Source organism: Lepus europaeus, chromosome 6 (genome assembly GCF_033115175.1).
Source record: "Lepus europaeus isolate LE1 chromosome 6, mLepTim1.pri, whole genome shotgun sequence".
NCBI classification, from domain to species: Eukaryota; Metazoa; Chordata; class Mammalia; order Lagomorpha; family Leporidae; genus Lepus; species Lepus europaeus.
In genome coordinates, this window is record NC_084832.1 from 97,542,742 (window position 1) to 97,557,263 (window position 14,522).

The window sequence follows — 14,522 nt, forward strand, 5'->3', positions numbered from 1 at the left end:
CCACTTCCTTGTGTGGCCACTTCCTTCTGAGATGCGTAGCCCTGGACTGCTGAGGTGCACCAATCAAATGCTCACATTTAGGTAATTGACATATAAAGAACAAAGAACTAGCATACGTGCGTAATGATGAATATACTTGCTTACTCAAGTGCATAGAAACGCTGAGAAGGAGAGAGGCGGGGCTTCTCTCCCTCGCACTGCACTGTGTTGTATGTGTGGGTGGGAGCCCCAGCCAGCTACCTGGCAACAGAACAATAAATCCGCTTGCCCTTGCATCTGTGACTGTCTTGTGTGGGTTCATTGGGAAAGGTCTCAGATCCCATGATTCAACATGCTGTGGCCCGGGAGTGCAGTGGAGGATGGCCCAAGTGTTTGGGCCCTGCACCCGCATGGGAGACCAGGAAGAAGCACCTGGCTCCTGGCTTCGGATCAGCGCAGCTCTGGCAGGAGCGGCCATTTAGGGGGGTGAACCAACGGAAGGAAGACCTTCCTCTCTGTCTCTCTCACTGTCTCACTCTGCCTGTCCAAAAAAAAGAGGCCGTAATCCATGTGGGAGTGCCTGGGTTCAGTTCCCAGTCCTAGCGACAGATTCTAGCCTCCTGCTGGTGCAGACCCTGGGAGACACAGGGATGGCTGAAGTTTTTGGGTCCCTGTCACGTGACATCTGTACCGAATCCTGTCAACAGGCTTCGGCCCTGGCCAGGGGCTATTGCAGGCATTCGAAAAGTGAACCAGTAGATGCAAGTCTGTCTGTCTCTCTGGCTCTCAAATTAAAAAAAATAAAATAAAATAAATCTATTTATTGATTCAGAAGGTAGGGTGGCATATGTATACACATGGAGAACAAGAGAGAGAACGAGATCTTCCATCCACTGTTTCACTCCGCAAATGCCCACAACAGCCAGGGGTGGGCCAGGCGGAAGCCAAAAGCCAGGAGCCAGGAACTCCATCCTGGCTCCCACACGGATGGCAGGGGTCCAGGTACTTAGACCGTCTTCTGCTTTTGAGGCACGTTAGCAGAGAGCTGGATCAGAAGTGGAGAAGCGAGACTCAAATCAATACTCCAAAATGGGATACAGGTACCATGCCTGCCCCTCCGAAGTTTTTTTAAATAAAAAATAAAAAGGAATCATGGTCCCAAAAAATAGAGGGCAGAACTGGAACCGCAGTGGCCCCATCAAAGCAATGCTGTCTTTACCAAAACCACCAGCTGTCTTCTGTTCCTTTACTTCCTCAGCTCTTTCTTCAATGGACATAATCGGAAAGTGACTTCGAAAAGCACTGATGTAAGTTATTATTGTTGGCATCATCCAAGTTAGTGATTGTTCCACTAAAACTTGTTCTAGATGATTATGCAAAGTTAATCTCCCACTAATACCTGCCAGAAGGGTTTCTCACCCCAGTTTTGTTTGTGTTGGGTGAAACCACAAGCTCTCGAGCCTTTTCTCCAGTCTCCTTACAAACTGCTCATATTCACTGCTTATTCTACCCTGAAGCCCTAGCTGGACAGAGATTTCATGCAAACATTTTTGTGTCCATGCTACAGAATGACGGCAGCACTCTGAATGTCTTCAGTGTTCAGCATAGTAAACAGGTAAATAAATTATACAACAGGCATGTGTGGATTACTATTCAGCCAGAGAAAAACATTGTATCCACACCTATCAACCTATACAAACCCCCAAAAAAAATAAATAAATTGAGGGGCTGGCGCTGTGGCATAGTGGGCTAAGCCCCCGCCTGTGGTGCCCGCATCCCATATAGGTGCTAATTCTAGTCCCAGCTGCTCCACTTCCGATCCAGCTCTCTGTTACAACTTGGGAAAGTGGTGGGAGATGGCCCAAGTGCTTAGGCCCCTGCACCTGCGTGGGAGACCTAGAAGAACTCCTGGCTTCAGATCAGCCCAGCTCTGGCCATTGCAGCTACTTGGGGAGTGAACCAGCTAATGGAAGACCTTTCTCTCTGTTCCCCACCCCCGTAACTCTACTTCTCAAATAAATAAAAATCTTTAACATAATAAATAAATAGATAATTGAGATAAATAAATAATAAATTGAGAAGAAAAAAGGGATAAATAAAATTATATTCCAATATTGCTTATATGAAGTTTACCATTTATGAAACAATGCTTATACTATGTATGGATACAATGCATGCAGCAAAATGTTGAAGAAAGGAATGGAAGAACATGTACCAAATTCAAGACAATCATTTCATTGGGAGGATGTGAAAAAAGATGAGAGAGTTATTCAGGGGTCCTCACATGTCTTTGCAATATAATCCAGTTATAACTGACATCAACAAAAGCTAAAATAAGAAAAAAGATCTGGTTAAAAATTGTAAAAGTTGGGGCCAGCACTGTCGATTAAGCCATTGCCTGCAAAGCCAGCATCCCACAGGGGTGCTGGTTCCTGTCACAGCTATTCCACTTCAATTCCAGTTTTCTGTGAAGATGGCTCAAGTACTTGGGTCCCTGCACCCACATGGGACACATGGATGGAGTTCCTGGCTTCTGGCTTTGGTTTGGCCCAGCCCTGGCCATTGTAGCCATTTGGAGAGTGAATCAATGGCTGAAAGATCTCTCTCTCACACCCCCCTCCCTCCATAATTCTCACTTTTAAATAAATAAATATTTTTTAAAAATTGTAAAAGTAGGCCGGCACCGTGGCTCAACAGGCTAATCCTCCGCCTTGCGGCGCCAGCACACCGGGTTCTAGTCCCGGTCGGGGCGCCGGATTCTGTCCCGGTTGCCCCTCTTCCAGGCCAGCTCTCTGCTGTGACCCGGGAGTGCAGTGGAGGATGGCCCAAGTCCTTGGACCCTGCACCCCATGGGAGACCAGTTTAAGTGCCTGGCTCCTACCATCAGAACAGCGCGGTGCGCAGGCTGCAGCGCGCCAGCTGCGGCAGCCATTGGAGGGTGAAAGGAAGACCTTTCTCTCTGTCTCTCTCTATCACTGTCCACTCTGCCTGTCAAAAAAAAAAAAGAAAGAAAGAAAGAAAAAAAAAATTGTAAAAGTACCCTAGGATATAGTAGGTGATTGATTTAAGGTAATGACAACTGGAAATAACTAGTTTTTTTTTTTTTTTTTTGACAGGCAGAGTGGATAGCGAGAGAGAGAGAAAGGTCTTCCTTTCACCCTCCAATGGTCGCTGCGGCCAGTGCATTGTGCTGATCCGAAGCCAGGAGCCAGGTGCTTCTCCTGGTCTCCCATGCGGGTGCAGGGCCCAAGGACTTGGGCCATCCTCCACTGCCTTGCTGGGCCACAGCAGAGAGCTGGCCTGGAAGAGGGGCAACTGGGATAGAATCCGGCGCCCCGACCGGGACTAGAACCCAGTGTGCCGGCGCCGCAAGGCGGAAGATTAGCCTGTTAAGCCACAGCGCCAGCCAATAATTAGTTTTTGTATTTAGCTTTCTCAACAGGAAAGGTAGAAACTCCACGTGGGTCTCCCCTGCAGAAAGCAGGAACCCAGCTACCGAAGTCATCCTCTGCTGCCCCCTAGAGTACAAAGTAGCTACAAGCTGGAGTAGGGAGCAGAGCCAGGACTGAAACCCAGACACTTTGGTAAGAGTTGCAAGGATTCCAGGCAGTCTTTTTTTTTTTTTTTGACAGGCAGAGTGGATAGTGAGAGAGAGAGAGACAGAGAGAAAGGTCTTGCTTTTTGCTGTTGGTTCACCCTCCAATGGCCGCTGCGGCAGGTGCATCGTGCTGATCTGAAGCCAGGAGCCAGGTGCTTCTCCTGGTCTCCCATGGGGTGCAGGGCCCAAGGACTTGGGCCATCCTCCACTGCCTTGCTGGGCCACAGCAGAGAGCTGGCCTGGAAGAGGGGCAATCAGGATAGAATCCTGCACCCCAACCGGGACTAGAACCCGGTGTGCCGGCGCCGCAAGGTGGAGGATTAGCCTGTTAAGCCACGGTGCTGGCCTATCCAGGCAGAGTCTTAACCACTGCTCCAGATGCCCACTCCAATGGTCATCATGAATTATAAATTATAAATTGACATTTCAGATCCAAGGAGCCAGCAACCAGTTTTATTAGGAGATTTGTCATCAAGGGCACTCCTCTGCCATCCTACCCACACCCACATTCATCAACCACCATGTCTTCATAATGCCGTAGGATGACATTGTCATTATTGTCCTGGTACAGCATGGAAATGGGGGACAGCTTGGTGGGGATACAGACAGCCTGGGGGACCTGCGGGTCGACAGCACGCATCAGTGCTTGCATGAAGGCGTAGCTGGAGCTGTTGAGAGAGGTGGTCAGCGAGAAAGGACACTCCCCATGGCAGTAATTTGCCATGAACCCCCTGGGCGCAATGATCCACTTATGCCACCCCAGGTCCCGGAAGTTGATGAATAGCTGGTGACGGTGGCAGAGGCTCCTGCAGGCAGGGCTGGGGGCAGGGCTGGCTGCCCTCCTTTTCCGGGAAGAAAGGTGGCACTGTGCAGGGTTGAGGGTCACCACCAGCAGAGAAGCATGAAGGGAACGTCTCAGGCTGGCACAGGTGTCCTCAAGCTGAAAACGACGCCCAGAACCTCTGTCTTCTCTGACCAGTATCTCCAGGGATAAGCCCAGGTTCTTCTGCGGGTTGTTGTTCCAACCCTGAGCCACGTCCAGCAGGTTGAAATGAAGAGCACCTTGAGGCCGTGGTACTGACTGCAATGCAACCCTTCTACCCGGCTTAGGGACGGACCGGCCGCTCACGTGAGGCTCCTGAGCCACAGACAGAGACACTTCCAGGTCTGGTCCTAGGTTATAGTAAGAATTGGGCCCCAAGTCCAGGCGCAGCCGGGCCATCGTTAGCTGTTCCTCTCTGCTGATGGCAGAGAGGTTAAAGTAAAGAAGCTTTTGTAGGCAAAAGTTGTCTTGGGAAAGTTTCTTGGAGTAAAGAAAGAAACCTAAAAGGGAAAAGAGACACATGAGAGTCACCATAATAGTTTTTAATTCATATCCACCAATATGCTACAAACATGAAATAGCCATTTACAAATGTCAGCGTGGAGGATAACCAGGTTGGAACATCCTATTGTTCAGGAGACTGGGTTTTAGGCGTCCATGAACTTCAGTTATGAATACGGACAACAGCTCCCAGCAACATCAGGATGGTCGGGTCTCAGGAGGATGCCCCGAGCACGGTAACACTGGCCGGCTGAAGGACACCGAAAAGCCGCAGAAGCAGGCACGTCCGGCCTCCCCGGCCCCTCTTTTTTCTCTAAAGTGAGTCACAGAAACCACAATTCCTCTTCCCCAAGGTGGGTCAGAAACTAGACCGCCTCTCCCACAGCACAGCCACAAAGCCGCTAGCTCGAGGTCACACCCCGGAACACCCGCATTCCAGAGGGGTCCTGCCCGCAGTGCAACCGGGGTGGGAGGAAGGGGAGGAAGACTCCAGAGGGCACAGACACACCTTCTGGGGTTTCTCCCGCAGTCTGCTATGGGAGAGGAGACCACACCTCTCGTCCAGCCACATTTCTGCATACCTACCCCTTCTTCCTTGAACCTAAGCATAAAAATTGACCATTTCCCCCAGTTTCCCTCTGGGTCAGCACTTCTGAAGTTTCCCTTGTTGTAATATGTCAACCTTTAACTGGTTTTCTTTTGAAATCCTAAATATTTCATTTCAGGCATGAAAACTGTTACACTGACAAGGCATCCATCACTTCAACATACTGCCCTGTTGAAGAGCCCAGGGCACAGACTATTTAAGAACAACCTACACCATCTGGTGTTGCCAGCCAAAGTCCAATCATTCAATTGACTTTAACAAGAGTGCCCACCAGATAAAGAAAATGTGATATATATATATGTGTGTGTATGTGTGTGTGTGTATGTATATGTATATATATAGTATATGTATATATATATGATGGAATATTATGTGGGCTATAAAAAAAGAAATTCTATCATTTGAATCAAAATGGGTACAACTGGAAGACATCATGTTGAGTGAATAAGGTAGACACAGATAGACACAGAAAGACAAATACTGCATGTTCTCTCGTATGTGGGAGTTACAGTTTTTTTAAAAAGTCAAAAAAAGGCCTGCGCCGGGGCTCACTAGGCTAATCCTCTGCCTGCGGCGCCGGTACCCAAGGTTCTAGTTCCGGTTGGGGCGCCGGGTTCTGTCCCGGTTGCTCCTCTTCCCATCCAGCTCTCTGCTCTGGCCAGGGAAGGCAGTGGAGGATGGCCCAAATGCTTGGGCCCTGCACCCACATGGGAGACCAGGAGGAAGCACTTGGCTCCTGGCCTCAGATCGGCACAGTGCCCTGGCCGTAGCAGCCATTCGGGGGGTGAACCAATGGAAGGAAGAACTTTCTCTGTCTCTCTCACTGTCTAACTCCGCCTGTCAATAAATAAAAAAAAATAAAAGAAATGTCTGAGTGTATCAGCGTTGCTGGATACAGTGTTTTGTCAAACTTTGTTTTAAATCTTTATCAAACAAATTGTTAAGAATTATGTTCTACTAGGGCCTGTGCTCAGGCATAGTGGGTAAAGCCACAGCCTGCAGCGCCAGTGTTCCATATGGGTGTTGGTTCAAGTCCCAGCTGCTCCACTTCCAATCTAGCTTCCTGCTAATGCACTTGGAAAGCCGCAGAAAATGGCCCAAGTATGTGGGACCCTACACCCATGTGAGAGACCCAGAAGAAGCTCCTGGCTCCTGGCTTTGGCCTGACCCAGCCCTGGTTGTTATGGCCATTTGGGGAGTGAACCAGCAGGTTGAAGATCTGTCTCAACTCTGTCTTTCAAATAAATAAGTAAATTTTTTAAAAAATTATATACTACTAATAATTTTAATGATTTGGGGATTATTTTAAAATCTACTTTATATGAATGAAGCTAAATATCTTTTCACTTGATTATTGTTTACAGCCCTTGCCTATTTTCCTCCTGAACTACAGTCTTTTTTACTTCTTATTTGTTGAACTTTTTATTTAGTGGAGCCATTAAGCCTTTGACTGTAATGTAAATTTAAAATTTTATCAAAGGAAAAAAAAAGTAAGTTAAAAAGTACCCATCATCCAGCCAAGACAGGACCTCCAGAAACACCTATGTTGTTACCCTGTGCTAATTCCTGACCCAAGACCCACAGTTGTCAAGCTCAACAATTTCCATTCTTGGATCTGAATACTGTGTCTCCCACCCCACCTCTCTGTTCTCAGAGCTAAGGTCCCTGCCTGAAGAGGTAAGGTTTTACCCATTCCTCTAGGAAAAAACCCAGTGGAGAGAATGTTTACACTTTTACTTTCTCTTTTCTTTTTTCATTATCTTTTGTTTTCTTTTTTATTTTTTTGGCATCTTCCATTTCTTTGTTTCTGCAGACATTTCGTTGGCCTAGTGCCGACATTTGGTTTGCTAGGGCCCCCATAAGCAGGCATTTTCTAAGGTCATTCAGCTGGTGGAGACACTTCAACTGAAACCCAAGCTTTCTAGATAATCACATTGACCTCACCTCTTCATTCGCAAGCCTCACTGGGAAAAAAAACAAAAACAAAAACAAAAAAAACTGGGGCTGATACTGTGGTTTAGTAGGTATATGAGTGCTGGTTCGAGTCCTGGTCTAGCTTCTAATCTAGCCTTCTGCTATGGCTTGGGAAAGCAGTAGAAGATGGCCCAAGTGCTTGGGCCCCTGCACTCATGTGGGAGACCCGGAAGAATCTCCTGGCTCCTGATTGACCCAGCTCCTGCCGTTCAGCCATTTGGGGAGTGAACCAGCAGGTGGAAGACCTCTCTCTCTGTCTCTTCCTCTCTCTGTAACTACGCCTCTAAAGTAAATTAGTAAATCTTTAAAAAGAAAAAAAAAAAAAAAGACTTGTTTTTTCATTCCTGGTGTGCAGTGGTCGCGGGTGGTGGACAGTCACGGAGCCCACATGCTGTGAAAGCTCTTGGCTGTTGGTCAGACTGCCCAGAGGATGGATCAGAGCACAGCTTCACGCAGGCATTTTGAAAATAAAGTTTCAGAGAAACAAAAGCTGTTTCAGGAGGAGACTGGGATACCAGGACACCCAAAGAGTAGAGTGGCTGATGCCCCTCTGTAAGGGCCACTAGGGCTCTCACAGTGAGGGGAGCGACAGCCGCCATGTAGCGGCTGCCATGGCTTCATTTCCCAAGAAACGCATCATGCCAGCCATCACTGGCTTCAGTCTCTTCCAACTCTCTATGGACCAGTACCTGATGCAAACTGAGCTCTTCTCTAGGATCAATATTCATTGACTTGTTCTAACTGCCACCAATGAAGCAGTCTTTACCACTAAAAAAAAAAAAAAAGCACCTACAGAGTCAGTTTCCTCTTTAAGCTTATTGCTCCATCATCAGTCTTTGTATGCTGTCTCTTCTGACCACACCCTCTTCTGCTATCCTCCAACTTTTCTCTTGGACCCTTCCGCTCCACTAAAACTGTTTTCTCAAAGACTGGCCAGCTGCCAAATGCACGAGTGTTTTCATCAGTCCATATCCTTCTCAGTCTCTCCTGTGCATGGTTTTTGAGTCTAATATACTCACTCATATCTCTCAATCACATTTTTCAGGCACAAAGAACACTCAAAAGCCAGAAAGCACAAGACGGACAGATTTGACAGCATGAAAATTAATAAGTTCTGAGGACAGTGCTGTGGCGCAGCGGGTTAAAGCCCTGGCCTGAAGCGTCAGCATCCCATATGGGCGCTGGTTCTAGTCCCAGCTGCTCCTCTTCTGATCCAGCTCTCTGCTATGGCCTGGGAAAGCAGTAGAAGATGGCCCAAGTGCTTGGGCCCCTGCACCCACGTGGGAGACCTGGAAGAAGCTCCTGGCTCCTAACTTTGGATTGGCTCAGCTCTGACAGTTGCAGTCATTTGGGGAGTGAACCAGTGGAATGGAAGACCTCTCTCTCTCTGTCTCTACCTCTCTCTGTAACTTTGTCTTTCAAATAAATAAAATAAATCTTTAAAAAAAATTTGATAAGTTCTGTATTCAAAGCACAATTAACAAAATTAACAACACAGAGAAAAACTATAAAAACTTGTAATGTTGAAAGAGTTAAAAATCTGGATTATAAGGAGCTATTACAAATGATTGAATCTTCATAGCTCATTTAGAAAAAGAACCCCAACAGAAAAATGGTCAGAATGTATAAAAAGGCATTATCTGAAAGAATAAATGCTTTTGAAGATGGATACCACCTTATGCAGCGAATCCAGTCACATCATTTGCAATACCAGTTCCTGCCTATTGTGCTTTTTTTTTTACATTTAATTTTAATTTACGTTTAAAGAGCAGGGATTTTTTTTTTTTCCAGTCTCCAGTGGTGTCTAGATAACATCATTAGGCAGGAATGCCAGTTTAAAAGAAATCTATGCAGAATCCTAAAAATAGCGATGCCATAGCTCCTGGAGAGGAGGCCACCTGACCGGGTCTGTAGCTCGACAGGCCTCAGTTACCCAGGAACAACTCCAATGCCATCTCTATATTCCATGATCTGCTGCACTTCTAATCCAGCTCCCTGCTGGTGAGGCCTGGGAAAGCCAGAGGGAGACCCAGATGGAGTTCCTGGCTCCTGGCATCTGCAGGCATTTGGGGAGTGAAACAGTGAATAGAAGATCTCTTTCTCTCTGTCATTCTGCCTTTCACATAAAAATTTTAAAATGTAAATCTTTGGGCCACTGCTGTGTCATAGTGGGTAAAGCCGCTGCCTGTAGTGCTGGCATCCCATATGGGCACTGGTTCCAGTCCCAGCTGCTTGGGCCCCTGCACCTGTGTGGGAGACCTGGAAGAAGCTCCAGGCTCCTGACTTCGGATTGGCGAAGCTCCGGTCATTTGAACCAGCAGATGGAAGACCTCTCTCTGTCTCTCTTTGCCTCTGCCTCTCTAACTCTGCCTTTCAAATAAATAAATAAATAAATAAATAAATCTTTTAAAAAAACGTAAATCTTTAAAAAAGAAATACAAGTTAAAATACTGTAATAATATTTTGCTACCAGATTAGTAAAAAATATGCAGATAAAAAATAAAACAGATGGACATATACTGTATCATTGATGGGTACATGGTCACATATTAATAGAATAAAATACTACATGGAAATGAGATTGATGAACCGAAATATAAAACCATAGATAATCTCATAAATGTAGTGTTGAGTGAAAAAAAGACAGATGCAAAAAAATACATTCTGTATTTCTATTTGTAGAAAGTTACAAAGCTAACATGTGATTTGAACAGTGAACAATTAACCAGAAGGCAGGGGGGTGGGGGGGCGCAGCTCCTCTTCTTGACCTGCTGTGAAAATTCATTGAGCTGTCTGTCAGGTTTCCTTACTTTTCTGAGTGGATGTTAAAACCTCAACAATTTCTCATGAACTTGGGAAGTGAGAATTCTCATATACATGGAGGGGTATAAATCTGGGAAGACATTTGCTCCACATCAAAAGTGTAAATGTCTCTCCTAAGAATTTACCCTAGGGGAACAATAGAAAAAGTACAAACATTAGTGTACGTGACATATACACTCTTCATATTATCCCTGTGCCTAACAACAGGACATCGACACAATTTGACACAGGTGTTAAAAGGAGGATAGCTTGGCCGGCGCCGTGGCTTAACAGGCTAATCCTCCACCTTGCGGCACCGGCACACAGGGTTCTAGTCCCGGTTGGGGCGCAGGATTCTATCCCGATTGCCCCTCTTCCAGGCCAGCTCTCTGCTATGGCCCGGGAGTGCAGTGGAGGATGGCCCAACTCCTTGGGCCCTGCACCCGCATGGGAGACCGGGAGAAGCGCCTGTCTCCTGCCTTTGGATCAGCACGATGCGCCGGCCGCAGCGGCCATTGGAGGGTGAACCAACGGCAAAAAGGAAGACCCTTCTCTCTGTCTCTCTCTCACTGTCCACTCTGTCTGTCAAAAAAAAAAAAAAAAAAAAAAAAAAAGGAGGATAGCTTGACTATTGAAAGAAACGTGCTGGATATTGGATGAATGGATAGTATGATCCCACGTACAAAAATATTACAAGTTTAAGTGTCTATAAACAAAGAAAAATCTGGAATATGCACCAGTTATCAATGGTGGTTTTCTCAATGTGACAATGGTTAGAATATGTATTTTTCTCCGTATCATTCGATAGGATTATGATCCTCAGAAAATCAGTTCTTTCCATAGGAGAGCGGGGGAACATTTCCAAACCACATTCTTAACTCTGTTCTTTACTCTCTCTCCATGAAAAGTCCTTCCCACCATTCCCCCCACCCCCACAACTCCCTTCCTCCAGGGATTTTTTTCTGAACTCACATCTCCCAGCCCCAGGATCTGGATCATTATCCAGTACCCCGCACAACGCATGGAAGTCATCTGTTGGTCTATCTTCCTTTTTTAAAGGGCAGACTTTATTGCCCATCTCTGGATTCTCAAGGCCAGACAGCTCCAGCCTTGCAGTAGCTATCCAATAAATGCTTCGGAAACGAATTCTGAATTCAAACTTCTCTTCCCCAGCTGTAAAACTAACTGACCCAGGCTCTCGGTTCTGCATCTGAACCACCAGGGAGGCTATATAGAAATGCAGATTTTCAACATCCATCCTAGACTTTGAATAAGAATTAGGGGGGGAGAGTGAGGGGCAGGAAAGAGGTTACTTTCAACAGAGGACCTGGGAGATTTGGTGGGTGGTCAGTTTGGGAAAGCAGTGCATGGCACACACTGGGATCCTTATGTAAAAGCTCTGAAAATTACATCCACGCGGGGACTTCAAAGAGTGCAGGGAACATGAGTATTGTGAAAAAGCAATGCATGGATTTCAAAAATTATCTTTTAGTGCCATTTTTCTACAAACTTTCTGAAGCTCCCTTGTATTATTGATCTGTATTCAGCAATCAGGAAACACATTTTTCACCCAACAAGAGAAGTGAGGAGGTACGGTGAGGGGAACCCGGGCTCGGTGAGGGGAACCCGGGCTCACCCGGGCTCGTGGGCAAACAGTTCAAAATTTCTAGTCCCCTGCTGAGCATCCCAAAGGCTCCAGGATATGGGTATTGTGGGCTGAAGAGCGGGAGATGGAGCCCTAATTCAACCTGAATCCTTTCATCTAAACTGAAGCACAAAGCAATTGATACAGGGGGAAAAAATTATTTGAATTATTTGATGAGGCACTAGCTGGATGACCTCGATTAGGTTACAAGTTACCGACCGCCCGAACCCTAATTTTCTGGTTGTTCAAACCCCGATAAGAATATTTACCTTCCTCTCGGGATTGTGGCTGGAATTACGAGACAAAACGTGCAAGACACCAACACAAGAGCCTGCGTGAACCCACGTCCTTTCCTTTCCTTTCCTCACGGCATGCACTTCCAGAGTTCTCTCTGGAGACAGTGCCAGTGTCCTTACCGCGGTCCGCGAGAAGTTGGAGCACGTTCCCACGGACACCCAGCTCCTTGACATAGCACAAGTCCTGGGCGACCCCGGCGGCTGCTTCTGCCTCTCGATCCTGGACAATCTTCTTCAAGATGGAAGGCACGGGCTGGAACTTCTCGGGTGAAGGCGTCTTGTCTAAGCCCGGAAACTGCAGAAACACATTTTCTGGAAAGTGGAATGTCTGGCCCAAGGCCAGAGTTAGCAGGAGGCCGAGAGCCCAGACTGACAGGGAAGGATGCATGGCCCCAGAGGTGAGAGCGCCTGGCAGGTCGGGCTGCAGGGAGCGCTGTCTCCAGACTACCCAGCAATTCAAGTGCTGCTCATTTATCTGATGTAAGATAATCCAGTGTGAATTGCTCTCTTCCCAGCTCCTCCAAGACAATTGGATGTGAAAAGACAGATTTTTTTTTTCCCTCTCTTTCTTACTCTACTCTTCCAGAAAAAAAGATCCACACTGTGCTGGACATAAACTCTGCAACCATCTGAGGTTTGTCAATAGTAGACAGAATAGAAGGGAGACATGCATTTATTCATGTCATAAATGGTAAACATCTATTATGGGCAATATGTTGAAACAGGTGCTAAGAACATAGTTATGAGTAATTCCTAATTTTGTAATTTTTTTAATTTTTTTTTTTTTTTTTTTTTTTTTTGACAGGCAGAGTGGATAGTGAGAGAGAGAGACAAAGAGAAAGGTCTTCCTTTGCCATTGGTTCACCCTCCAATGGCCGCCGCGGTAGGCGCGCTGCGGCCGGCGCACCACGCTGATCCGAAGGCAGGAGCCAGGTGCTTCTCCTGGTCTCCCATGCAGGTACAGGGCCCAAGGACCTGGGCCATCCTCCACTGCACTCCCTGGCCACAGCAGAGAGCTGGCCTGGAAGAGGGGCAACCGGGTTAGAATCCGGCGCCCCGACTGGGACTAGAACCCGGTGTGCCGGCGCCGCTAGGCAGATTAGCCTGTTGAGCCACGGCGCCGGCTAATTTTGTAATTTATAGTCTATATTTCTACCAGACTGTAGCCACAGGGGGAGAGAACTCTTAGCAAAGAAGTTAATCTACACTCCCCATCTATTTGCAGCTCAAAAAGGAATTAAACTTCATTCACCTAACTTTGCCCTTACTGAATAAAAAAGTAAAAAGCTTTACTGGGTCAATTCTGGTTCAATCGCTCATTAACTATATGGCACTGGACAAGCATCCTTAACCAATGTTTGTTTTCTCCACTAAACGAACACTACTTTGTGTGGAGATGTGATGAAATGGTGCGTTTGAAGCGCTCAGCAGTGTCTCCCATGTGATAAGTCCATCGAAGTCACAGGACACGGCGTCAAGGGCTAAGTAGACATTTTCCAGGAGGACGAGCAGATGTTTGTGGCTGAAGAAATGGGAAACACAATGAGGATTCTTGAGAAGTGTGGTGGCATCTATCCGTTCCTGGTTTTGATTTCTGTTAGTTTTGTTTTGGTCCATCTGCTGGATTTTCAAATACGACTGAAGAATTAGCTTGTTTGTCAGCAAAATAATTTTCAAAGTTTTTGAGAACAGAGATTTCATCACTTTGTATTATTTTGTAACATCTATCTTTAAAAATTTGTTTTTCCTAAAGGGAAAACAAAATGTTGTAACTAATCTGTCAGTACTTCTCATCATCTTCAGGGTAAAATCTAAACACCTTAGTGGGCATTTAAGAGCTTTCTTAGTCTGGAATCCATTCTTAGCCACTCTGACTTCCTGTTCTCCATCATCCTCAATGTTGATGTGCTAATGATACTAGCCCATCTGTGGTTCTTCCAAAGTTCATTCTTTTTTTAAGATTTATTTATTTATTTGAAAGGTAGTTACGGGGGTAGGGGGGCAGGGGAGAGAGAGGGAAAAGAGATAGAGAAAGAGATATCTTCCATTTGCTGTTTCACTCTTCAAGTGGCCGCAATGGCCAGAGCTGGGTCAATCTGAAGGCAGGAGCCAGGAGCTTCTTCTGGGTCTCCCATGAGAGTTTGGGGGCCCAAAGACTTGGGCCATCCTCCACTGATTTCCCAGGCCATAGCAGAGAGCTGGATCAGAAGTGGAGCAGCTGGTACTCAAACCGGCACCCACATGGGATGCCAGCACTGCAGGTGGTGGCTTTACCCACTATGCCATGGCACCAGCCC

The 14,522-nt window shown here is 46.5% G+C and overlaps 1 protein-coding gene across 1 annotated transcript; it reads right to left on the reverse strand.

The window, feature by feature from the left end:
- Nucleotides 1-4,070: 4,070 nt before the first annotated feature.
- On the reverse strand, nt 4,071-12,613 carry GDF3 (growth differentiation factor 3). The gene is made up of 2 exons (XM_062195430.1): nt 12,346-12,613; nt 4,071-4,900 (listed from the first exon to the last, which is right to left on the reverse strand). Exons 1-2 carry the CDS (start codon nt 12,611-12,613, stop codon nt 4,071-4,073), a joined length of 1,098 nt encoding a protein of 365 aa, XP_062051414.1.
- Nucleotides 12,614-14,522: the final 1,909 nt, after the last annotated feature.